The sequence below is a fragment of the Diabrotica virgifera genome, chromosome 2 (assembly GCF_917563875.1).
Source record: "Diabrotica virgifera virgifera chromosome 2, PGI_DIABVI_V3a".
In the NCBI taxonomy this organism is placed as follows: domain Eukaryota; kingdom Metazoa; phylum Arthropoda; class Insecta; order Coleoptera; family Chrysomelidae; genus Diabrotica; species Diabrotica virgifera.
Window position 1 is genome coordinate 133,893,857 of NC_065444.1, and position 27,921 is coordinate 133,921,777.

The window sequence follows — 27,921 nt, forward strand, 5'->3', positions numbered from 1 at the left end:
GTGATTTTTTCATTCAGTTTAATATTGTGAAAAAACTACTTATTGTAGATCCCACTATTGTAGAAACAGACGATACTTGCTAATTAAAATTAGATTTTCTAAATTAGAAAATGTTTATAAACAAAAAAGTTATTGCAAATTAAACCTGAAAGTAAGCATTTATTTAAATTGTTTGTAACTATTAAAATAAACAATAAAAATATTTAAAGCCCATTTCACAATGTGAGTTTTTAATATAGTTATTTGGTGGTGGTGGAGTGGAGGTGCTTTGTCAATATTTAGAAGGGCTTTTTTGATCTCATTCTCTTCGTAAGGTCTCACATTTTCATGTTTTTGAAAAATCAAATTCATTTTAAATTACTATCAAATAATTGATGGATAATGAAGTACAATTTTCACCTTATAAACAAGCGCCGTTAAGACTTGTTAAAGTTAGTAAACCAAAGGAGACTGAAATTTTTAAACAAATTAGAAAAAAATCTGTATTCGCTTCAAAATCACTCTATCACTTTAATAACTTTGCTTATTTTAAGACGAAAGTTATTCTTGTAATTTTTCGTAAAATGCTTCCTGTAAACGTAAAATTTTGTAAACGAAAAAACGCCAATTTTTGAGGCCATTATTCAATAGGTTAGGTACACATCGAGTTAAAAAAACAAACTATTTGACTTGAACCTATTGAAAAACAACCTCAAATACGCTGAAATTGGCTTTTTTCGCTATTTATAATTGTCTATTTGAATTTTACGCTTAAAATAAGATTTTACGAAAATGCAAGAATATCATTCGTCTTAAAATAACCCAAATTATCAAAAAAAAAAGTGATGTATTATATAGAAGACAATTATCTCTTCTAAATTCTTGGACTGATGCATGCTGTTTTGAAAACTCAAAACGAAACGTTTCCGCTAATATACGGAATATTATAACATATTTGCTTTTCTTTCTCCACAGTTTTGACTGAAATCTTTATTTGTCAGAGTGTGAAAGAGATTTCACCCAATTCCACTGTCTACTTCACCACTTACCTATATTATATTATGTATATATGTATACATAATAGACTTAGGTATAGTCGAAACGCAAATCGGTGGGAATGCGCATTTTATCAATGAAATTCGATATGTTTTAGACATTCCAGAAGCCGCTAACAATAAGATATTTCAAAATACCATTAATCATTCTGAATTAGTCGACGGATATTAGTACAGTTAAAATAATTAGACGATAATTGGACGATAATGATTATGCAGGAGAAATTTAACGTTTTTTATGCTTTAAGGACAAAAAGCAAGCTCATTAGCGGAATCAAATTCAAAATTATTTTGCGCATCGTATTTGAAACATTATTTGGTTAAAACATCTTATTTTTGTTGGCAAAAAAGTATATTAATTTGTCTGGACTAAATTACCGTTCTACTTATCTTAGAAGGGATATATTAATATCAACATTCACACAATGTTGCCAAACTGAATTCTGTTATATTCCGTGTAAATTTTCAATCCGATCCCTGCGCCGACTATACCTACATAACATTCATATACATTAATCCAAGAAAACGCACCACCTTAAACATGGGTAATTTTTGATGTCTCGAATTTCCTAAACCTGTCGTTCGATTTACGTGATTTTTTTAATATGTTATAGCCTTATTCTTTAACAATATTGTTGTTAGAAGGTAAATTGTCATTGTATACCGGGTGTACCAATCAAACTGTGTTTTTTTCTCAAAGTTCACCACACCCTGAAGAATATTCTAGCATTTATAAAATACAATACTGAAATTAAACTTAACTATAGCCTTGAATTTTCTTAACATTCTGTTTTGTTATTCAATCGCTTGTGTTGAATAATAAAAAAAGTTAGGTCCTTTAACAACTAGCCATGTTTTTCATCAATGGATGGTGTGCGACAAAAGAGGTAGTTATTGCTCATTGTTTGATATACGATTAAAAATTTTATATTAAAATTATATATTATTAATTAATTATATATTATATAAAAAATTCTTAATTGTATTTCAAGTAATTGCGCAATAATTACCTTTTAAAACCTACCAAATTTCAATTTCATATCTCAACCGGTTTTAGAGCAATAAATAAATCGTCAGTTTGTAAGAAAAATTTCAACATCCCATATCTCGGAAACGAAGCATTTGCGGACATTACGTTTATAAAGCAAACTGTCATTATTTTTTCAGGCATAATTAATCCTTAAAGCTTGCCGCACTTATTTAGAAACACCCTGTATTGGTTAAGAAAAAGGCTAATTGTTAAATTACCTACCTTTTTTATTACCCAATATAAGCGAATGAATTAAAACACAGAATTTTAAGAAAATCTTAAGCTATAGTTGGGTTTTAATTTAAGTATTTTATAAATGCTAGAATATTCCATAGGGTGTGGTGAACTTTGAGAAAAAAAGACATTTTGATTAGTACACCCGGTATACAGTGACAATTTACCTGTCTAGCAACAGTTTTATTACAGCGATATTGTTAATGAATAAGGCTATAAAATATTAAAATATCACTTAAATCGGACAACCGGTTTAGGAAATTCGAGATATCAAAATGACCCATTTTTAAGGTGGTGCGTTATTTTTTTGGAGTAGTGTATATAATCACAAATACTTACACTCCCCTAAATAATATACCTATTTAATTAATATTAACGTATTGGCTGTAACATTTTTATTTTTGCTTAAGGGCGTAGGCGCAAAATTCCGCGCCAATATGTTTTAAATCATTCATTTTTTTCGAATCCTGAGAAAACTAATACTTGAGTATTTTTGAAAGATTTAAATGCAAAATGAAAGATTGCATTATTGCCGAGGGCAGAAAGTCCCTTAGAATAACCAAAAAGTTTCTTTTGAATGAGATATTTCAAATTAAAAATCACACTAAATTTTCTCATTTATTTCGCCCCTGTAACTTATTAAAATAAACATAGAAGTTTGCAGGGACTTTCGGCCCTCGGTAATAATACAGTCTTTCATTCTGCGTTTAAAGTTTTCAAAAATACTGATTAGTTTTTTCAGGATCCGAAAAAAATTATTGTATTTAAAACACATTGGCGCATACTTTTGCGCCTACGCCCTTAATATTAAATATTTGGAGCAAATACTTGAAATTAAGTGTAATCCGTTCTTTGAGTGTTGATTTGTTCGTATTAAAGTATTGTCGATCGCTGTTTATATTAAATAGTTATTAGTAACTTATTCTCAACGTTAACAGTACTTACCTTTTGTCAGATTTTAATAATTTTAACAATTTTAACTTAGGACAACTTAAGAAGACTTTAGGATCAGATAAACACTGAACGAAATTATATAATTGTTCAAACAAAGAAAAGGCTAAATGAATAAGGCTATAGTTGGTATATTTTTTCAAAAGAGATGCAGATATCGTTTTTTCTAACTTTAGAAAGCTTTTAATAATAATTGTCGTGCCACTTTAACTTGTGTAATTTTATTTAATGTATATGCAATCTTAAATTCGTGTTTTCCGCAATTTCTTACTGATTTTTTTTAAATCGTTGGTCACTCATTTTATTATTAACTTATTAGTTTCTTCAAAGACCTATTTTAATATTAAAAAATTGCTTTTCCGTAATAACATTCATTAAATTCATATTGAATCGGTATTTTCTCCCATTTCCGATTATTTTGAAAACCACTTCCAAGATAGAAGATAGAAGAAAAAATATAAAAAAAAATACAATTGTTTATGCCAAGAAACATAATGTGATAAAATATTCTTTGTCTGTAGATACTTACTGCGGTCTTCAGTAGACTGCAATAATTTATCGTATTGGCATAGCTTCTATGCCATAGCATAGCTTTTTCCTGTGTTTCTTATAGTCCTGTCGCCGGGGGTACAACGGCCTCCTTTATTCAGATGGACTTACCCAAGTTTTTTTGATGTATTTTGACCCGTAAAACACGAATTTTTTGGGTAACAGTTGATCCGGATGTCGATAATATTGTTATAAACAAAGAACTTGCGGAATTACATAACAGAGATTTTTTGCAAAACTAAACATATTTTGTATTTTTTGGGTCATTCTAAGCAAAAAATGTTCTTACAAGTTTTTTCGTAGGATGCATAGCTTTCGAGATAAACGCGGTTGAACTTACAGAAAATCGAAAAATTGAAATTTTTTAACCCGAATATTTATTTTTTGATTAAAAAATAAAATAGAAATTCTGCTTACCAACCCCCTCTGTGGCTCAGTGGTAAGAGCGCCTACCTTTGGATAGAAAGGTCCGAATGCTCGTGAGTTCGAATCTCACCAGGGTCAGACATTTTTCGTTTATTATAAATTAATAGGTGAAAATAGTTTCTGTCCTTGTGGGATCGGCACTCACCGGAGGGACCGCAGACGTTCGGATACAATTGCGTCTCTTTGCAAAGACAATGACGTCGACTTTGCAAAGTAACAAGACACTTACTCAACACACACACTACACATAACACTAGGTACCTAACTTCAAAAATTCACCGTACCTACCATGCCAATGGCCATTAGTTGTCAAGGTATTAGTTAAATAAAAAAAAATTCTGCTTACCGCATTTTAAAGTTCAAGTTAAATTATACCGGTTTTAATTATTTGCATTGCTAAAAATTAATTTTTTTATTGTCAAATAAAGCTATAAACAAATAGTGTTTCTCGTGCCCAATACATGCGTTTTAATTCATGCTACGTAGAAAGTGCCTGTTTGTAGGTGCGCCTAGTCGTTCGATTTTAAATGAGATGCATTGAAAACATCACTCAAGCACTATGTGTTTATACCTTTGTTTAACAATAAAAAAAAATTAATTTTTAGCAATGCAAATAATCAAAACCGATAGAATTTGACTTGAACTTTCAAATGCGGTAAGCAGAATTGCTATTTTATTTTTTAATCAAAAGTTATTTTTTTTTATTTTTTGAAAGTTCAACCGCGTTTATCTCGAAAACTATGCATCCTACGAAAAAACTTTTAAGAACATTTTTTGCTTAGAATGACCCAGAATATACAAAAAAAACACGTTTTGTTTTGCGAAAAATCGCTGTTAGGTAATTCCTTAAGTTCTTTGTTTTTAACAATCTTATCGACATCCGGATCAACTGTTACCCAAAAAATTCGTGTTCTACGGGTCAAAATACATACAAAAAACTTGACTATATCCATCTGTATAAAGGAGGCCGTTGTACCCCCCCCCCCCCCCTGGCGACAGAACTATTATGTGCTAGTCAAAAGTCCGGTCTCCCTGGTATTTTTTGAACGGTTATACTTATAATAGTGAAATTTGGAGGGAGAAAATAAACAGACGTAGGCTTTTCAACTAGTTATAATAGGTGACATAATAGCGACAGATCAAGTTACAGCGCTAATGTGACCGATAATTTTAAATGGGGCATTATGGCAAGCGATACCTCGTTTGAAAGGTATTGAAAATACCTATTCAGGCATACTAATTTTTTTAATTTTAAGCTCATTTTGATGAATAAATTAAATAAATACTAAAAGTGTAGTTTCGAATTTAATTAAGAAATATTCAAACGTGCGCCTCTGGTAAGTTGTCAAAAAGTTTACTCTTTTCAACTCTCTACAGTAGGAAAAATGAAAGAATACCCATGAACGAACATATTTATAAAACACGCTGTATTTTGCTGTGACCGTGGCAGACAAAAAATTGGCCAGCGCAAGTACATGTAATAATTATTGTTACATGTACTTGCACTGGACAATTTTCTTTGTGACACGATGACAGGAAAATACAGCGTGTTTTATATGTTCGTTCATGGGTATTCTTTCATTTTTCCGACTGTATATGTTTTATCGTCAACGTCAACTTTTTTGACAAATAACCAGAGGCGGACGTTTGAATATTTGAAGGGTACAGGCAAAGAAGATGTGAAAATAATAGATTTCGAGAAAAATGGTTTTAAAGATCTAGGGCCAGTTGTTCGAACGCTAATCCAAAATGATCATTATCAAATATTTAATTACAATTATATTTGATTAAGCGTACTTCTGACAGATGTGACATTTTGAGGTATGTTGACATTGTTGACTGATTTATTTTACTATTTTGGTTTTAATCTAAAATAAACCATAATTAAACTCTTTCTGATGTTAATTTCTTGTTTTTACTGACAAATCAATCAATCAATGATTAGTGTTTTACATGTATTTTTGATGTCTAGATTTGATTCCCATCAAGACAATTGATTACAATAAACTGATTGATTATAATCAACTTCATGATTAGCGTTCGAACAACCGGCCCTAAGACTCTCATATTTGTTTATTATTTATGCACTGACGAAAACTTGTTTATTTACTAAATTTGCTGGGATTACAGCGATGGCATCAGCCTATGTGTACCTACTACAACATGACATATAGCACTTTTTTCGCCGGGATCGCCCAGAGTTGCCACCTTCTTAGCCGGACTAAAGAAATTAAAATATATTGTTATTCCTGACTCAACACGTTCATAGCCGGTGATTGATTTATAGAATGGTAATCCAGATCGCTGGCTAACCGAGGGGACCAAAAACTCATTGTCTGCAAAAATTGACATAGCACCTTCTTTGTCTGTATACCCTTCATTTATTAATTAAATGAGAAACAACAATTTTAATATACCTATCTCATCATACTAATTTTTTTGGGTTTAAGCTGATTTTGATGAATAAATTAAATAAATTCTAAAATTCTAGTTTGGCATTTAATTAATAAAAATTCAAACTACCGCCTATGCTTATTTGTAAAAAAAGTTGACATTTTTCAATTCTCTTGTAGTATTTACGCCAACGTCAACTGATTTGACAAATAACCGTCGGCGGACGTTTGAATTTTTATTAAATGCGAAACTACAAGTTTATAATTATTAAATTTTTTATCAAAATCAACTTAAACCCAAATAAAATTAGTATGATTGGATAGGTACTTTCAATACCTTTCAAACGAGGTATTTATCACTTGCCATAAGGTCCCATTTAAAATTATCTGTCACAGTAACGCTGTAACGTCATCACCTGTACTCACGTCACCCGTTATGACTATTTGAAAAACCTAAGTCCGTTTATTTCGTCCCTCCAAATTTCACTATTATAAGAATACGCTCTGAGCTTCGCTAGTGTCGCTCCTAGCGGATTACTAATTCAACTTTCTCCGGTAATTTTTTAATTTATTATTTAATTGTTATCGCTTAATATTTACAACGCTAAAAAGTAATTAAATTGTAATAGATTTTTTTTAAGATTTTGCTAATCATTTTGACGTTCTATTGATGAAATATTAATTTCTTACTTCGGATACTTTCACAATTATCGTGTAGATGGCGCTAAGATTAATAGATTAATTTATAATTACATATTACGGAACATTTAAAAAACGTAAATTCAGTATTTAAACGTAAGTTTATTTAAGGTAAAAACATATACCACAGATTTGACCAACTAATATTTTTTATAATTAATGTTTTTAATTTTAATTTTAAATTATTAATCACTTTGACATTTATATAACCGTTCAAAAGATACGAGATGGGACCGGACTTTTGACTAGCACTGTATACGGGGTGTTTCATTAATAATTGGAAATATATTAACTAAGATTCCTGTGCTCAAAATATTATGGTTTAACCCAAATCACCTAGTTTTTTTAATACCTCCAGAATGCTTCTATTTAAGAAAAATTAACTGGTACGGCTATTTAACTTCCAGATATAAATCGATTCCATAAATTTCGGATTTCTAGTACCGGTCATATGCGTCCGTTTTCGGTAGGTCAACGGTTATTTTATCGCATTATTTTTTGTGTCTTTAATTTATAAGCATTTTTGACACTAGATTATTAAATTATTAGGTAATTCAGTAGTACTTACTTTAAATACGTTATGTACCGTCTACTGTACGGTAGAGTACACCGTTTTCTTTGAATTTTTTTTAATTCTGTTCAAATTCAAAAAAAGGAAAATTTTCAAATCGATTTTTTTAGAAAACGGTGAATTTAGTAACAACTTAAGTAAGAGTACCTTTTAGTACTAGAGTGCCTCACAACTTAATAATCCAGTATCAAAAATGGTTAAAAGTTAAAGACAAAAAAGTTATGCGGTAAAATAGCCGTTACCCTACCCAAAACGGAGACATATGGCCGGTACCAGAAATTGACAATTGATGCAATCGATTTATCTCTGGAAGATAAATAGACGTACCAGTTTTGTTCTTCTAAATAGAAGCGTTCTAGAAGTATTTAAAAAACGCTGTTTACAAGACGCTATGTTCAAAGAGCTCCAACTTCCTTGGGAAGCATTTTGGGATTAGGTGATTTGGGTTAAACCTTAATATTTTGAGCCCAGAAATTTGCAGTTAAAATATTTTCAATTATTAATGAAACATAATATACATGTACATAATATACGAGTAATAAAAGTTATTTCATTTATCTATAGGTTTATTTTTAGTAAGGTAGATTAAAAGCTTAATAATTATTGCTTTCTTAATATTCTTAGTTAGTTTACTTACGTAAAAACAAATTAAAATAATTTTATCTACTTATACTATCTCATATTATGTATAAGTTTTTAGTTTGTGAAAACTGTCATTATAGATAGCAGTGCGTGAAGGGTTTAAAGTGTGCGTGAAGTATTAACAGTTCAGTATAATTTAATCGTTACCTCTTCACAAGTTACTTTTCTTATACTGTATTCTTTTTATATGATCAGTAAGTTTCATCGGTTCAGAGTGCTTATTTTTGAAAAAGATGTAGTTAAAATGGCTTGAACGAGTAACAACTAATCACGAGTTTATGCCAATTTTGAACAGCCATAACATAACCAATTTTTGTCTAACAAGCAAACAAAAAATCCAAAACATTCAGAAAAGCAAAACGTACATTTTATTACTCTTTGAGATATTTGGTATTGCTAATAATTTTTAAGTTATTTTGAAAAAAACGAATTTTTTTCAAAATAATAAAAAAGTGTTTATTTAAAAACCAATTTTTTTCAAAAATGTGCACATTGAGCCAATGAAACTCCTTATAGATCATATAAAAAATACATAAGTAAAGTAACTAGTGAAGCGGTAACGACTAATTTTATTTAGGATGCTAATTAGGGGGTGATTTAAACACTTTAAAAACGTGATAATGAGTTTTCCCCGAAAAGTGCTGGTTTTTTTAGTTATTTCACGTTGAAATATTCGATTTGGAATTTGAAGAATATGAACCTACTTTTCATTAGCTAGAATTCTGCTTCTACTGGATCTACAGACTTCATGCATACACCATTTTTTTCACTTTCTTATAAGCTATATTTTTGCAAGGAATATTTTTTTCGATAAAATACTTACTTTTTGAGTACTTTGCGAAAAACCGTCCAAAAACATGTTTTTTGTTAAAAATGAACATACTCGCTCGCAAATAGCTCGAACAGTATTGACTTAGTGAAAAAACTTTATAGAACAAAAGTTACTTAGAATAAGTCGTTTATCCAATTCCGGACTTATTTTGAATGTATATCTTTTCACACCCGAGAAAATATTTTTCCCCCTTATATCCCAATTTTTGTAAAATGGAGGGGATGTAGAAGTGTAAACTTTTTCTTACATAATAATAGACAATTTCAACTACCTATTCCCAAACTTTCATCCTTCCATTATCTTTTTGGAAGTTTTCGGAAAATTGTGTGTTCTTTGATCGGGCTAGATAGTTTAAGACGCAAAAATATTGGACTTGTCAGCTTTGGTACGGTTTGCTTCATATTCAACATATTTTTTGATTATTATTAAATTAATGTTTCCCTATATCATTTGAGTTATACTAACCTTTTTTTTTCTCTGATTCTGGCCTTGGTTTAGAACTAGAACCTTTAGCCACGTAATTGTATAACTTATCACTAACTCAGGTGTAATGTGTAGTGGGTGTGTGTTCAGTAAGTGTCTTGTTACTTTGCAAAGTCGACGTCATTGTCTTTGCAAAGAGACGCTAATTATACCAACCTATTATGAGGATATAAGGAAAAAAAAGTGGCCAGATTTTTCATTTTGTATAAATGTTATAGGATTACAGTTACGCACAGCCATGTAAAAAAAAGTGTTTGACAATAAAAATTGATAAAGTTGTTAACTTGTCAATAAAACAATTGGTCTTCGGTAATAACATTTATCAAAATCATATTGAATTTAATAAATTATCATCTTTCTTTTTGAACTTTTGAGAATATTATTTTGATTATTTCATTCATAGGAGATTCTGACCAATAGAAAGCTACAGAGATCTGAATTAAATCGATAATTTTTGATAATCTCCCGTCGTTAAGTATATTACGTCAGATGCCCTTCGTTGCTGTAATTATTATTGTTTCCCCTACATTCTTGGTTAGTTTACTTGTAGGCCAGTAGTAAATGAACGTGAAATACCGTGTCATCAGAGAATTGAATGAAAATTTTGGAGTTAGGTTCCTCTCACCCTCCACTTTTTGACTTATGCCGTTGGTTGCTTTTACTTAAGAGGTGAAAGCCACCTCTTATGGGGCGTGTAAAAACATACGTTCAAAATAAGTCAGGAAATGGATAAACTTTTGGTCTATGTAGTCTTAAATTTTAAGTCAAATCTTTTTTAGTTATTTGCGAGTGAAAATGTGAAAAATTTTCAACAAAACAAAACAGGTTTTTAGACGGTTTTTCGCAAATAACTTAAAAAGTAAGTATTTTATCGAAAACAATATTCTTAGCAACAATGGAGCTAATAAAAAAACCAAAGAAAATGGTGTAGGTATGAAAGCTGTAGATCCAGTACAAACGAAGTTCTAGCTCATGAAAAGTAGTTTATTATTCATTAACTTTCAAATCGAATATTTCAACGTGAAATAATCAAAAAATGAAGTACTTTCCCGGAAAAACTCATCAAAAATTTTTTAAATGTGTTTTTATGCTTGTTTTTTTATAAAAGTTTTCAAAGCTAAGCAAGTTTCGTTCAAAATAAAGTTGGTTCCTTTCTTTTTGGTAAAAAAAGTCATGAAAATCACCCCCTAATTAGCATTCCAAATGAAATTAATGATTACTACTTTACAATTTACTTGACTTATGTATTGTTTATATGATCTGTATGTTTCACCGGTTTAAGGTGCTTATTGTATCACTTTGTTAAATATTATACTGCCAATGTTCCGCCGCCTGGGTGGCCTTTTCATTTGTAAATAACACAAGAAGAGTGTTTTTTTCTCAGATACGTATATACTAATATTACTCAGGGTTGTCCCTGCCATTTCGCCACATCTGTCATCCTCTGAATATCTCACCGCTTTAAATTTTACTTGGATCGTGACGTGCTTGTTCTAAGCCCATTAAGGGAACTTCATATGTTGTAAAGTAATTGTGACTAAACCTAATTGTAACTAACCTACCACAATGTAGAAACACTTTTAACTGACAGGTCAGGGTAATAAGTTTGCAGAAATGATATCAGTTTTACGATTGTGGATCTGTTATCTGTTCAAATTGTTACTTTGATTGATAATGGAATGAGTCAAAGAGAAATGGAAAGAGAGCTTGGAGTCAGTCGTTGTATGGTCTAAAATACATACCAACGGTTCGTATAAACTGGATCTCACGAACCACGACCAGAAGCAGGCCCGAGAAAAATCACGACGGCCAGAGAAGACCGTTCTTTACAACGCACTTCTTTGCAAAATCGGTTGTTTATGGCTAGAGCAATCCCAAACCGTTCTTAAAATGCTCATTGGTGGACTCGTAAGTGGGTTAAGTACTTCTACTGTGAGAAGAAGGTTGAGGGAATTGGGTCTAAGGGCTCGCTGCTCAGCAACAGGACCATTGCTAACAGTAGCACATCGACAGTGCCGACTTCAGTTTGCTAGAGACCACGAGCATTGGACGATATAAGATTGGAAAAATGTTTTGTTTAATGATGAGTCCAGGATAGTTCTTTATGGGTCAGATGGTCGCATCAAAACATACAAAAGACGTGGTAAACGATACGCTGCTTGTGTTCGACAAGCACGTGATGCTTTTGGAGGAGATTCGGTAATGTTTTGGGTAGGCATTTCATTCGAAGGCCATACTGATCTCGTATGTATGGATAGGAGGAGCGTTCAATGCTCACAGTTAGAGTACCGAAATTGCTGAGTTCGTGTGCGAAAACTTTATTTTCATGCAAGACAACGCGCGGCCACACATATCCAGGATGGTAACGCAATACCTGGAAACTAGATTTGAACCTGGAAGTCAAAAATAAATTTACCGGCTCAAGCCCAGATTTGAACCCGAATGAGTATATTTTGGACCAACTCAAACGAAAAGTAAGAAACAGAATACCGGCTCCAATAAATCGTGAGCAGCTTCGGTTTTGGCTCATGGAAGAATGGGAAGCTTTATCGCAAGATAACATTCAGAATTTGATCAATTCAATGCCAAGTCGTATGAGGTAATTCAAAATAGTGGTAGTAATACAGAATATTAAAAGTAACCACTTTATTGTAATTTTTATAAAAAGAAAAACAGAAAAAATGTACAATGTTAATTTTTTTAATTTCCATTAAAATCATCATTTTGAGAGAAGTTTTTTTTTTAATTTGTTAATAGAAATGATTGCATATTGATTTATAACATGTTGTTAAACATTACACCAACATCTAATGACAATCAGTTTCTTGTAGGATTCGTAAAAATTAAAAAATGACAAACTTTTTAGGTGGCCTCTTCTTAATGGCGCGTAGTGTAGGACATATTTATAAAGCGTATAAACTAACTAAGAATTAAAAAATAACATCTAATATTGTAATATTGTAATATTGTACAATAATTCAGGGATTTACAGCTAGCTGCAGTAAAAATTTTAGGAAAATATTTTTAAATGCATGATATGATATAGAGTATTAAAAAACATTTGAGCTTACGGCAAAACAACATTTGTTTATATTATTGAAATTGTTTTAAATAATTTTACAACAAGAAAAATAATAATACATTCAATGTTAATCATAAATCTAAAATAGGTAATCAGTCTGTTATATCATGTATTGATTTAAAGAATAATTACATAAACATTTTAATCTAAAGCAATTAACTCGATATTTACAGTATTTATTGATTTATAAAAGTACAAGTCGTATATCCGTCGTTGACTGCAATCAGCTCTAGTGCCAAATCTAAACCAACGTAACGAAGACAACTAAGGCCCTTGTCCCATCAAAGCTACTCGACGGCGATACGATGTCGTCACGATGTATCTTTAAGGCTGATTCTCACTATCATGCAAGGCAAGTGGTCGGCATGGGCAAGGCATCGGCTCGGCAAGATATATTTTACATAAAATCTTATTTACTTTACGGGAGTTAATTCACACTATGCGTGCCAGGTATTTACCGGTAATCGACTGGCTTTGCATACGACGTTCTTCCGAGACAATATTTACCTAGCATGTGCCGTGCAGGTGTAAATATCTTACTGGCAAGCAATGTGCAATTGTGGTTGTTTGAAATCAGTTTCATAGTGACGATAGAGAATAGAAGAAATAAGTATTTTGTTTTTGAAGATGTCCCTCAATATGCGCCAATAAGTTATTAAATTCGTCCATTGTCATTCGGTAATATTTAAACAAATTTGTCTGATCGTCTAAAAGTTCGGAGTATAACGTTGCAAATTCTCCTTCTTTCTTGCGTTTCTTTAGCATTTTATATGTACCGAAAAACGTATTTTTCTGTTTCTGCAATATTTGTTTCCATTGACTGTTTCTTCGTCTAATATTAGAGCAATTTTTATTAACGTCGAAATTTTGAACATTATTCACTGCACAAAGCAACTATCCCGCGGCAAGCCTTTCACAGTGTGAGTTGACTCCGAAAACCTTGCCCGTGCCTTGCCGTTACCGGTCCGATTCCTTGCAATTCTAGTGAAAATCGGGCTTTATTGTTGAACGGTTTATATACACCGTGCTCCCGCCAACGCTCACACAAAGCGACATTCAAGCTACGTGTCGGTATCTTGTCAAGCGACTCAACAAGTCATTTTTTAAAGCGACATTCAAGCTGACTGTGTGGTGTATCGTACATATCGAAAATTAACGAACTTTGTAAACGAAAGTCCATATACTCCATAATTCCATAATACGACCAGCAGTTGCGTATGGAAGCGAAACATGGACGCTAACAAAAAGAAAAGTAACTAAATTGCTGGTGTGGGAACGTAAAATCCTTCGAATGATATATGGCCCTTGCAGAGACAGCGTGACAAACGAATGGAGGCGCAGATACCCTAACGAGTTTGAGTCTCTATTCGGAAAGGAAAATCTGGTCAGATATATAAAAGCCAATAAACTTAGATGGACAGGGCATGTGATACGCAGTAACGACAATCGCCTTATAAACAATGTGTTCTGGGAAAATCCAGATGGAAGAAGGTCTGTTGGATGGCCTAGAAAAAGGTGGAAAGATGCCGCCAAAGAAGATCTGGAGAAAATTGGAGTGAGACAATGGGAATTAGTGGCACAGAACCGACAAACATTGAAGGTAATAGTAAATGCGGCAAAGACTCACGAAGAGTTGTAACGCTATTGATGATGATGATGTAAACGAAAATGTTTCGAAAATTAATGAAAAGCTTATACAGAAAAGCTGTAGAAAAATATCCGTGCTTATACAATTATAAATTAATCACTATTGGTTTACCTTAGAGTTAAGTACTTTAAGGCCTTTCTTCAACACTCACACTTTTTCGGAAATTTGTATCTTTTTTCGGGACCTAAGGTCGGACTATTTTACCCACCTCGAAAAACATTTTACATCCGGTAAAATAATTTAATCTTCACTTGATGTCTGTCGAGTTCTTTAGCAGTAAAAAAATTCTGTTTTTTGGGTTTTTTGTAATAAAAGGATGCACCCATCATTTCCTTTTCTTAATCATTTTCCTATTTTTTTCTATTTCGTAAGTGCTATATAGTACATCGCAATCATGTCATCGCGTTTACTTGACGACATTATTCACTGAATTGAATGTAGTAGAGATGTAGAAGACACGTAGCGTCGCCTGCTTGTGCCATACCGAAATCGTGTCGCCTTCGCGTCGCTGTTGCGTAACTTTGGTGGGACATGGCCCTTAGAAAGCAGATTATATGTCAAGCATTGTAAATGCGACAGATTAACGATATATGCAGATAGTAATGATAAGTAGCCTGGAAGAGGAAATGCTTCAGATTTCTATATGATTAATTAAATGATTAATTATGGCAGAAAGTCATCGTTATAAAATAAATCAAACTTTTTAATTTCTTTTAATAAGAAAAAATCCCAGGAGAACGACAAACTACCTGTAGCATAATAATGCATAACGTACATAAACAATTTTCCATTTGAAAATTGAAACGTCAAAAGAAAATAAAAGCTGTAATTTTTATTACAATTAATTGCGTTTTAATTCCATCTAAAAGATCTACGTTTGCCATAGGATTAAAACAAAAATAAATAGAACAAAAATGAATTAAATTGATCAAGCTAGTCTTATGTGCAGATATTTGTATAGTGCAGTCACTAAAGGAATCGGATCTCCGACTTCGTTGAACCGCCATAGATTTTTATGAAAATTGGTAAGTGGTTAGAGGATACCTCAACGAAGAAAAGTGACATGGCGTTAACTTGCGCTTTTACCCTGGGGGGTGAATGCCATCCATTCTCAGGAAAGAAAATTATTTTATTAAAAATAACCCCATAAATCGATAGAGGGACAAATTCTAAGCAAAATTTGTTATACAGTTGTTCCATTATATCTTTGCACAAACGTCATCATTCATTTGAAAACAACTTAAATCAAAACATAAAGTGAAACTTACGTCGATATGTAACATCATTGATATGTACTGTCAATGTTATAATTAGGAAATTGCTCTTATCGGTGGACGTATTTTATAAAGTTATATTGTACATTTATATTTAACACAATGTAAGTTATGCATTTCAATAAACATAAGAAATGCGCTAATGTCACTGTCACTGAAATTGATAAACGTCAAAATTCATAGTAAACAAGGTATCAAAGACATAATGGATCACTTATCATTGTTTAATTTATTGTGGTTTCTATGGACAAGCGGTTTAATTTTGCGATACCAGTTTCTGTGAGTAAAAAAGAGACCTAGTATAAAAAGTAATTCGTGAAAAATTAATGCATGTACAAAGATGTAATGGAAGAACTATATAAAGTTATTAAAAAATAAATTAATACTTTTTGAGTTATTAAAGATCAAAGATTTTAATTTTTTGTTAAAACAATGCATGTTTCGAAGCTGATTTTCATAAATAACTCAAAAACCTGAAGTTCTTACAAAAAAGTTATTATTACTAAAATTGAAGATAATAAAAAATCGAATAAATTCTTGATTTCTATTCTTCTGATTCTGATCTGATTCTTGATTTGATAAACCTTTTAATATCAATTGAGTTATAAGGTAATTGAATGTACTTATATATATTTTTTTTCTGAGACTACTCAAATCTTAGTCTTCTTCTTTACGTGCCATCTCCGCGACGAAAGTTGGCAATCATCATTGCTATTCTCACTTTTGACACTACAGCCCGAAAGAGTTCAGTTGAGCTGCATTAAAACCATTCTCTGAGATTTCTCAGCCAGAACATTTTTCTCCTGCCTATGCATAATTAATTTTAGGAGTTCATATCTGTCACCACGTGTTATATGACCCAAGTATTGAAGTTTTCTTATTTTGATGGAATCCAGTATCTCCCTGCTGTTCTGTATTCTCCTTAGTACTTCCTCATTAGTTATTCTGTCTGTCCAGGAGATCTTAGTATTCAAGCTTAAATAATGGGAAAACGATGCATTTTATAAACAAATACTTACTAAACACTTGTCAAAGTACTCAGATTTATATATCAAATGAGCTCCCGAAGAAGTTGATAGCATTAAATGTATGCTCCAAATATTTTTCAAGATTTATACTCCAAAAATGTTTCCAAAAAAGGATTGTTTTTTTTTAGAATGACCCCATTACATTTTATGATATCAGGTTCATCTAAAAACCGCTATACTCAATGAACGAAATAGTTGGCAGGAAATTGTTGCATGAAATGTTACTTATTGCTTACTAAAACAATAGTATATTCCGTAATAGTCCATGAACTTTGAAATGAATCAATGACAACTATCTCGTTCTCTGACTATAGAAAGGTAAGTTCAAGGGCTATAAAATCATGTTAAATTAAATCTTTTAAATCCCTCATTTTTTTATGATAAAAGGTTAAAGGGGCCCCGGTTACATGGTTCTCGCAGTAAAATTGAGGCTTTAAAAGTTTGTATCCCGGTTATATTATCCTACAAAAATAATAAAAAACGTATATACATAATACATATACCTTAAATTTGCTAAAGAAAAAACTAAAATTTGCTTCTGTATCATTTTTTACGTATATCGAGTAAGTATTTTTGGAGTTATTATCAATCAAAGGAAAGTGAAATTTACAAAAATTTGAAAAGGTCTGATCTTTTAAATCATATTTTTTTATAAATGTGCATTCCAAACCGGTAAAAATTTTATGGTCATTACTCATGCTAAAGTAAAAAAAGTCTTATAGAGATTACTATAAATTTTAATTTTTGTGGAAATTGCGTATTTTATTTTTCATCTTTTCCTAAAAAATTTAGAAGGGTTCTATTATTTTCATTATAACCTGCTTAATTTTTGATGGTATCAACTTCTTCTGAAGCTCATTTGATAAGTATTACTAGGTGGTTTGATATTAAGTCAGCGTATTTTATAAAATACATCGTTTTTCCCGTTATTTAAGCTTAAATAGTTATGTACGTTGATTTTAGTACACGTCGAAAAAAATATACATTCAATTACCTAGAACTCACTTCAAGTTAATATTGAAAGGCTTTTCACTTAAGGATTTTATTCGACTTTTTATTTTATCTTCAATTTTAGTAATAATAACTTTTGCTAAATCTTATAGTTTTTGAGTTACCTAACTATTTATGAAAAACCATTTTAAGTGGGTAGGCGCAAAATTTGCTTGCAATGCTTTTTAAATGCATTTATTTTTTTCGAATCCTGAGAAAGCTAATTAATGTTATTTACAGAATAAAAGATTACATTATTGACAGGGCCGTAACTACCATTGGGGGAACCGGGGCAGTGCCCCGGGGCCCCCGGTCAAGGGGAGCCCCACAGGTGCCCCTTTTTTGACCGTGCATAGATTTTAAGGAGGAAAATAAAAATATGTATTTTAAAAGCCGATCCCAACAAAATATTTTCAAATGACACAATTTTAAAAAGACCTTACAGGGGCACCCTAGACCTCAACATAAAGTTTTAATTTTTCACTGGGGAAATTAGTATTTTCGACTAAAATGCAATTAGAACAGAACCCTCAGAAGGGGCCCCTGAGGCCTGAACTAATCTGGGGCTCCCGAGACCTTAATATAACAATTTAAATTATTACTTAGGAAATTAGTTATTTCGGCGTAATAAAACCTAAAATGCCATTGGAAGAGGGGCCCGGGCTAAGCCCGAGATCTTTCGTAAAGATATAAATTGTTACTGAGGAAATTAGTTATTTTGGCGAAATGAAAACTAAAATGTAACCGGAATAGGCGCCCCCGGTCCCAGCTACTTTGTCTTAACCAATTTACCCCAGACCACATCTTGGCACGTGAACGGAACCACATGGTACCACATAATGAAAAGAAAGGTAAGGGTAAGATGGAATCAGCCCCACCAGTACCACAGCATAATAAATCTAACACCAGTGACGGTACTCCCCTTCGAGAGTGTCACTGCTGAAGGTACCGGATATCGTTTTCTAATATCCTCATTAAATAGGATTTTGCTCTCATTGGAGCTGTATTCAATTACTTCCCGACGGTCTCCTCCTTTTTGACACTTTTCTATCTCCTTTAATTTTTCTTCCACTTTTTCCATATCAAATTTTACCGCATTCTTGAATTTTTCTTCCACCTTTTCAATGTTCTGTATCTCCTCAGCCACCTGGTTTACCTCTTCCTGCATTTTAAATAAACCTCCATATCTTCATATTTTTCCATTCCGTTTTGAAGTTTCAAGAAAATTTTTTTTATTGATATTATCTCATTTTGTTTTACTATCTGTTTATTTTGTTTTTCTTTTAAATTTTTTAAAGCGAATAAAAGATAAGGCGATTTCAACATTTTTTTTGTGTCAGTCAACTAAAATAGCAATATGTTGGTACAAGAAACTTCAATATCAAAGATTTTTCCGAACCCCGCCTTCCGCTGGGGGTAAACCCTCAGACCCCCCGACAGGGGGCCCCCAGATTACATTTGCCCCGGGGCCCCTAACATCGTAGTTACGGCCCTGATTATTGACCCTTTCAGTTTCGGTGAAGCGCGTATAGTGATGAGCGCGCTAATAACCGGCAAAATAACGCAAAAGATGGAAAACATAATACATTTCGAAACAAAAAGAGATAAAACTAGTGGAGGTGGAAATTATCGATATAAAGGTATAAATTAATATTACATTACATAGTTTCCCACCTTTAGATGTATCAAAGGAGTATGACAGTTGTCACTGTGACAGTAGAATTTTATAAAATACTCCTGTCACAGACGTCTAAAGGTGGGAAACTATGTAATGTAATGTTAATTTATACGTTTATAACGATCATTTCCACCTCAACAAGTTTCATCTCTTTTTGTTTCGCAATGTATTATGTTTCCCATCTTTGGCGTTATTTTGCCGGTTATTAGCACGCTTATCATTGTATTTAAACGAAATTATTTCTGCCGGCACAGGACGGAGCTGAGGTTGGAAATATTAAAGCGGAACTGATAGGGTTAAAACATGCATTTTTTACGAAAAATGAAAATCTTGATCTGTAATAACTCAAAGTGTATTGATTATTATTTAATATCTTTATACATATAACAAATTTTGCTTATAGTCCAGAAAGCCACTGCGCATCCGCTAGGAAAAATATTCTGATTCGGATTTTTTGCACAATCTTACTCAAAAAGGACTCCTTTTAACAAATTTGCATGTTGTCAGGACAAAAAGGTGGTAAAAAATTTTTTAAACGTTTTTTTTTGTTTTTTTCCTAAAATTATTTTTTTTTGCATGGAACAAAGTTTTTTTTAGATTTTTTGGATCATTCCAAACAGAAAAGGTCTTTAGTGACTTTTCTCTAAAAATTATAGTTTTTGATATAAAAGCGATTAAAAATTAAAAAATTGCGAAATCGGCCATTTTTTAACCCTCAAAAACTATGTAAAAACCTGAAAATTTGAATGTTGCCAAGGTAGGCAGATATTCTTTAAACATCGATTGATGAAATCCCGAAGAGTTTTTTGCAATACAACATTCAAAACTCCTTTGTTTTTTAATTGCTAATCAAGCGTGCGCGACGCTATTTTCCACCAACAGTATGGTGCAAATGAAAGGAATAAATCTGTGCTCAGTGCGTACAGAGAGTTAAGTCCTAAAACACCGTTTTGAGATAAACGCGTTTAAAGTTTGACATAATATGTTTGAGTTATACTTTTGGAGTTTTTACAAGAATGTATCCATCAAAATTCTTTTAAATACTTTTGATCAATTAAATATTTATTTCTCTCAATAAAATAATCAATGAATAATATAAACAAACCATATAAGCATTATAAAAAAAATAATAAACTTTTCTTACATGGACTTAACACAATTTGCATAAATATCATGAACTTAACACGCTTAACGCATAACACAAACTATAACAAAAAGTATAAAAAATAACATTTAATAATAATAATGGGGATTTTTAAGACCAAAGTAGCAGGTTTTAATAAATAATAATAGAAGAACATTTACCAAGACAAAAACTTGTGTTTATTCATCATAAACCAAGTAAGTAATAATACAAATTAAGTAAAATAATACAAAAAATAAACAAAAACTGATATGGAAAACAAATCAATATTTTTTTTTAATTTTAATAATTAATATTTATATTTTTCCCTTCTTCCTGACAGTTTGTTTCGTTGATTTATTTTCTTGACAGCTGTCATTTTTTCGTGGTTTTCGCTTTTACTTTCTTTTTTGTGAACTATGTAGTTGCACTATTTCTTTATTTGCTTCATCAGGAATGTCATCAGTGTAGGTATTCTCTGCTTTATTTGAGGTTATTCTTTATCGAATTGGTGAAATACTGGTGAAGTGTATGGAAGCAGGTTGAGGAGGTCATTTTTTTTTTCTTCTTGGGTATAGAATTTTGTCCTGGGTAACGTAAACCAGGGTCCATTTTGCTAATGGTTTCTTTGCCTCTTCTTTTGAAATTAATGCATTGAAACGGTTGATTAACCTTTAACTACACGCGCTGGCGTATTTTGTACGCCAGATATAAGAATTCTACTGCAAATATATTTAAAAATTTAATTTTTGACCTTGTTTATGTCTCTAACCTATCAGTGGAATGTGCTTTACAATCTGGTTTTAGTTTCGTTATAATCGGCGTTCTGGGAAGATCGTAATTTACAGTTTATTATTTGTTGTTTCCGGTGGTGCACAATATGCGCCACGATTATATTAATATAAGTAGTAATATAAGTACATATTTCAATTGTTTTTTAGTCATTATGGCACAAAATATATTTTTCTATATAAACAATACTTATTCTCCCGTAAAAAATCACATTTCAAAAAAAATTTTATTAGCAATTTAATTTATCATGGAATCCAGTTATTCCGTAATTCCAGTTATAAATCCCAATTGGCTTACTGAGAAGGAACTTTAAGTATTCACTGATGCCAAATAAGGTTTATAACAAACAACTAAGTGTATTTTAAAAAAAATAAACAAATCCGCTGTTATTGTGTATTTTCTTGTGGCGTATAAAGTACGCCACGCGTGTAGTTATGTCATAACTTGATGCGCGGGTAGTTAAAGGTTAAGGTCTAAGTCCAAGGTATTCTTATAGTAAATTATCTCAGGCTCGTTTTTGACAAAATTCAGCCACAGTACATCTTTTCACTGCTGAAGGTCGGTTTTTAGCAACTTTTAGCAAAGTCAAAGAAGCTATCTTGATTAATCTCCTTCTCCACGAAAGGGTGTTTCTTACCAGTGCTTTGTATAAGTTTGAGGATAGTGGAACGTCCAGCAAAACCTGTTTTTTTTTCAATAAGGACGTGCGATGTATCACACTCAATGTGCGTGTGGCCAGGTACTAAAAAATTTATGATTAATCGCTACCAAGTTAGGAGAATTTTGCGGAGCTACCATACAAATAGCTGCTACATGAGTATTCTTGTTTTGACCACCACATGTATCTGAGTACCTATATGATCAAACTTTTCACAAGAGTCTTTAAAGCTTTAGAAATAAATTTGTATACACATGAGCCAACTTCATTAGCACTTCTCCCAGCTACACCTTCAGGCCAAAGGTAACAGCAAGTTGTGCCATCACTGCAGTCGTAGACTGTTAGATTAAAAGTCCAAAGTTGGCGTTTGTAGAAGGCTACAGACCTATGCACGAGTGGAGTGGGAAGGCATTGCTGTATGTCAAATGTCACAATTTTGGTTGAATCGTTACCTTTTGAAATTTCTTTGTCTAACTTTTTGGACTCATGCGCATACTCCGCGTTATCAAGATGGTCATTTTTTTGTTTTAAAAACTCCTGGTTTTCATTCTCAGAAAATATTTTAAGTTGCATATCTAGCCTATCATATTTTGAACAGGTATCTAATTTAGGCTTTTTAAGTTTTAATTTTAAGTTGTGAAACTCCTCACAAAACTTAGTATAGCTTACAGGTTTTAAACTGTTTTCAGATAGGGTACGCTTGTATTCTTCATATTATAGTGTCACTATCGTCAAATGTGGAGAAACAAATATTTTCCACAATCTTGTCTTGAGTAGTGGCTTTCATAAGCTGGGATTCCAATTAGAAATTGATTTACTGTATATTCCTTTCTTCTTCAGTTATAATTTTTTTTTCTAAAATTTCCTCTTTTATCCGGTTGGATTATACCCGAAAAAGATGATCTTTTCTTATGAATAATAGTTTATAGGTATCTCCGGCTTTCTCCAAATAATACTTTTAGTAAAAAAGAAAAATCAGCTTTAAAGGCGCGCGGCGTACAGATAGTCAACGTAATAACTTATTAGTGTACAGTGTGTTAAGTCGCAAAATTGTGGGACTTAACACACTGAGTCTTCCTGTTTCTTAAATAATGTTTAGTGTAAAGAGTGATATGTCTAAGTTCCGGACTTAACACGCATTACACAGTTAGTATTGATTGTTTTTCATTTGTGTAAAATGAATATCTCAGTTTAGGAATGGAATTAGACTTGACAAATTATTATACACACATGTAGATATCAAATTCTAACATACAGATAGTCTATTTGCTAATTTCGACCATTTTTGGACTTAACTCGCTTTACGCACAGAGCACAGAAATTCGTTATTTCGTAAACCTTCGACTCTAAGGAAAAATACCGAAACAGGTCGATTTTTATTTTTAAGTTATGATATTGTGGCATATATGGTATACTATTGACGTCATCCGTCTGGGCGTGATCAATTAGAACTATTTCAAATGATTTGGAGAGACGAACAAATACCTATAGACTGGGAGATTGGTCTGATTGTACCTATACATAAAAAGGGAGACAACAAGAATTGCAACAACTATAGAGGAATAACTCTGCTAAGTACAGTGATGAAAGTTTATGAGCTAATAGTAGAGAGTAGACTGAGAAAAATAATAGAACCAACTTTAGAAGAATCGCAAAGTGGTTTTAGACCTGGTAGATGTACACAAGATCACATTTTTACGTTAAACGATATAATAAATAAAAGATTATCTAGGAAGAAAAAAACGTACCTCAGTTTCCTCGATATGGAGAAAGCATTCGACAAAGTACCCGTGTGATAAGTAAAAATATGATATCTGACCAGTTCAGAACAACTGAAGGTGTAAGACAAGGGGGAAGCTTGAGCCCGTTACTATTTATTACTTTTATGGACGAAATAATAAAAGAAACAAAAACAAAAGTCAGACCATTACACATAGGGTATAGAAATCTGAAAAGCACGGAGATAGCAGATTGTACATTTGCCGACGATGTAGTAATTTTAGCAGCGACTGAAGACGAGCTACAAAGAAGCGTAAAAACATGGAACACAGTTTTAAAAAAGTATGGTATGACTATGAACAAAGAGAAATCGAAGGTAATGGTAATAGCTAAAGAAAGAGAGGATGTGCATGTCCAGGTAGATGATACAGAGATTAGACAGGTACAATCATTCGAGTACTTGGGAGTAACCATTGAAGAAACAGGTAGACAGGGAGCTGAGATCAACAAAAGAATTGATAAAGTGAATAGACTGTACCACGCAATAGGAAAAACAATTATTAACAAGAAAGAAGTATCGAAACATACGAAAATCAAGGTATTTAAGGCTATATACAGACCAGTACTTACATACGGATGTGAATACTGGGTACTAAATAGACAACAGAAAAGTAAGATACAGGCAGCAGAAATGAGGTATCTACGCAGAGTTCAAGGAGTCACTAGAAGGGATATGGTAAGAAATAACTACATAAGAGAAGAACTGAAAATCGAGACAATGATGGAGTATGTTGAAAAAAGACAATTAAGTTGGTGGGGGCATCTACAACGACTACAGAAAGAAGTACCAGTTAAAAAGATATGGGAAACGAAGGTGCAGGGAAAAAGAAGTAGAGGAAGACCGAGAGAGACATGGAACGAAGTGATGGCAAGGATTCTGGACAAAAAAGGAATAGCATGGAACGAAGCAAAGGCGATGGCACAGGACAGGAAACAATGGAAGAGATTTGTGCACTGTTAACAGAGCACACGTTAATACCTACACCCGAGAGGGTAGCAGGTCTAAAGATTATATATATATATATATATATATATATATATATATATATATATATATATATATATATTTATATATATATATATATATATATATATATTTTATTAATGAATAGAGAATTGAAGAACCTTTCTAATGAGCTAGCACACGACCCCTATTCTCATTTAAAAAAATCATCGATTACGTCATCACGTCCAGATGAATGACGTCACTAGTATACCATATATGCCACAATATCATAACTTAAAAATAAAAATCGACCTGTTTCGGGATTTTTCCTTAAAGTCGTCGGTTTACGAAATAACGAATTTATTCCTTTCATTTGCACCATACTGTCGGTGGAAAATAGTGTCGCGCTCGCTTGATTAGCAATTAAAAATCAAAGGAGTTTTGAATATTGTATTGCAAAAAACTCTTCGGGATTTCATCAATCGATGTTTAAAGAATATGTACCTACCTTGGCCACATTCAAATTTTCAGTTTTTTACATAGTTTTTGAGGGTTAAAAATGGCCGATTTCGCAATTTTTCAATTTTTAATCGCTTATAATAATATGTCAAAAACTATAATTTTTAGAGAAAAGTCACTAAAGACCTTTTCTGTTTGGAATGATCCAAAAAAACCTAAAAAAAAACTTTTTTCCATGCAAAAAAAAAATAATTTTAGGAAAAAAAACAAAAAAAAAACGTTTAAAAAATTTTTGACCACCTTTTGGTCCTGGCAACATGCAAATTTGTTAAAAGGAGTCCTTTTTGAGTAATATTGTGCAAAAAATCCGAATCAGAATATTTTTCCTAGCGGATGCGCAGTGGCTTTCTGGACTATTAGAATTTGTCCCTCTATCGATTTATGGCGTTATTTTTAATAATACAATTTTCAACAACGAGAAGGGGTGGCATACACCCACAGGATAAAAGCGCAATTTGGCACCATATCACTTTTCATTCCATGACGCATCCTCTAACCACTCACCAAGTTTCATGAAAATAGATGGTAGGTTCAACGAAATCGGAGGTAATAGCTCATATCCACCTTCAGTAACTGCACAATGTCACTTAGTGTCACACACCGCACCTAATTTCATTTAAGGATATAGGCGCAAAATTTCGGCTCCATTGCTTTTTAGATGTATTCATATTTTTCGAGTCATGAGAAAACTAATAAATATTTTTGAAAATGTTCAACGCAGAGTGAAATTACATTACACATTAACATTAACCGAGGACCGAAAGTCCCTCAGAATAAGCAAAAAGTTTCTTTTGAATGAGATATTTAAAATTAAAAATCACACTAAATTTTCTCTTTTTTTTTCAGCCCTGTAATATTAAAATAAACATAAAAGTTGTCAGGGACTTTCGGCCCTCGATAATAACGTAATCTTTCATTATGCGTGAATATTTTTCAAAAATACTTATTAGTTTTTCAGGATTCGAAAGAAATGAAAGCATTTAAAAACCATTGGAGACGAAATTTTGCGCCTACCCCCTTAAGCAAATCTTATGATCAGTGATATTTCACCATAGTAAAGTTATCAACTAAATTCTGTAAAAGAAAATGGTTATTCATTTCTGCTAAATTGTGTAACTTAAATATCGGGCTAATATTTGTCGTTCGGTTGAAAAATCAAAGTCTAAATAATTATTATTAAATAAAAAAAAAACAAATATATAGGCATTAGAAAAAGATATGTGACTTAATTAATGGCAGTTAATAGACTGCAAGATATAAGTTTACTGCATAGTTTTTCTGGTTTGTGTATATTTGGTTATGTCTAAAATAATTATACTATTAGTTCATTATTATTTAATATTTTAAAAATGTTAATAAATAATAACCTATTATATCTCCAGTTGTAGCAAGTTCCACCAGCGAAGACAACTCACAAATCTTCGTAATGAACAACTATTTTGGCATAGGAATTGACGCGGATCTATGCCTTGATTTCCATAACGCTCGCGAAGAAAATCCTGGAAAGTTCATCAGCCGATTACACAACAAAAGCGTTTACGTTAGAATGGGATTGAGGAAAATGGTAGGACCGAAAATGTGCAAGGATCTTCACAAAGAAGTCAGGTTAGAGGTAGATGGGAAACTGGTTGAACTACCTCAAGTAGAGGGCATAATTATTCTCAATATTTTAAGGTAAATATATTTTATAGTTCGATTTTTATTTGTTGTAGATTTATGTATCCTATGGTATATTTTTTTGTTTTGGCCTTTTTATTTACTTCGTCAAACTGTGTTTAATTACACAGATAAACAGTAGTGGGCTCAATACCCCTCCTGGTCTGACTCCGTCGTTATTCATAAAGCTGGAAATAAGATTGCCTGTTCTTACCTGATTTATAGTGTTGCAATACAAACTTTGGATTATGGTTATCAGTTCCATATTCTACTCCATGATTTGTCAAGCTTCGCCATATTCCCTCACTGCTCACCATGTCAAAAGCTTTTTTCATATCAAGGAATTCCCAATATACCGTATCATCTTTTAGTATTGCTTTTTCAATGATCTGCTGCAGAGTGAAGATATGGTCCTGGACGCTGTGAGCTGGCCTAAAACCACTTTGAATATCTGCTAATCTAGGCTCGACTAAATTCCGGAGCTTTCGTTCTAGGATAATTTCGTATAGTAGACTTTTAATGTTGAACAGAGCAGCGACATGCCTCTTTAATTTCCACAATCTCTAGAATCTCCTTTATTGTGTATAGGTAGTATTACAGCCGTATTCCAGTCACTAGGTATTTTTTAGTTTTCCATGTTAGGTTTAACAGTTTATAAAGTTCATTTTTGCCCAATTCTCCCAGATATTTCAATAACTTGGCATCTACTCCATCTATGCCTGCAGTTTTGTCTATTTTTAGTTGGGCTAAGGCATCTTATACCTCATTCATTTGTATTTTATTACTCCAAATTATATCTTGTTCTTCTGTGATTGTATTAACTTTGCTTTTTTGCTTTCTGTTGTTGTCTTGTCTCTGCTTAAGAGTTCCATAAAATATTCTTTCGATCTTGCTATAATTTGGT

At 32.2% G+C, this 27,921-nt stretch overlaps 2 protein-coding genes across 7 annotated transcripts in view; one reads left to right on the forward strand and one right to left on the reverse strand.

The window, feature by feature from the left end:
- LOC114336460 (diacylglycerol kinase theta) overlaps positions 1-27,921 on the forward strand; it is a 338,858-nt gene that overhangs the window by 226,447 nt on the left and 84,490 nt on the right. For all 6 annotated transcript variants that reach the window (XM_050642805.1, XM_050642807.1, XM_050642806.1 and 3 more), the window contains one exon: positions 26,744-27,035. In XM_050642805.1, the coding sequence (XP_050498762.1) occupies positions 26,744-27,035 (292 nt within the window). The remainder of the gene's footprint in view (positions 1-26,743; positions 27,036-27,921) is intronic.
- The window catches only part of LOC126879629 (uncharacterized), a 442,662-nt gene that overhangs the window by 125,089 nt on the left and 289,652 nt on the right, over positions 1-27,921 (reverse strand). The gene's annotated exons all lie outside the window — the stretch shown is intronic.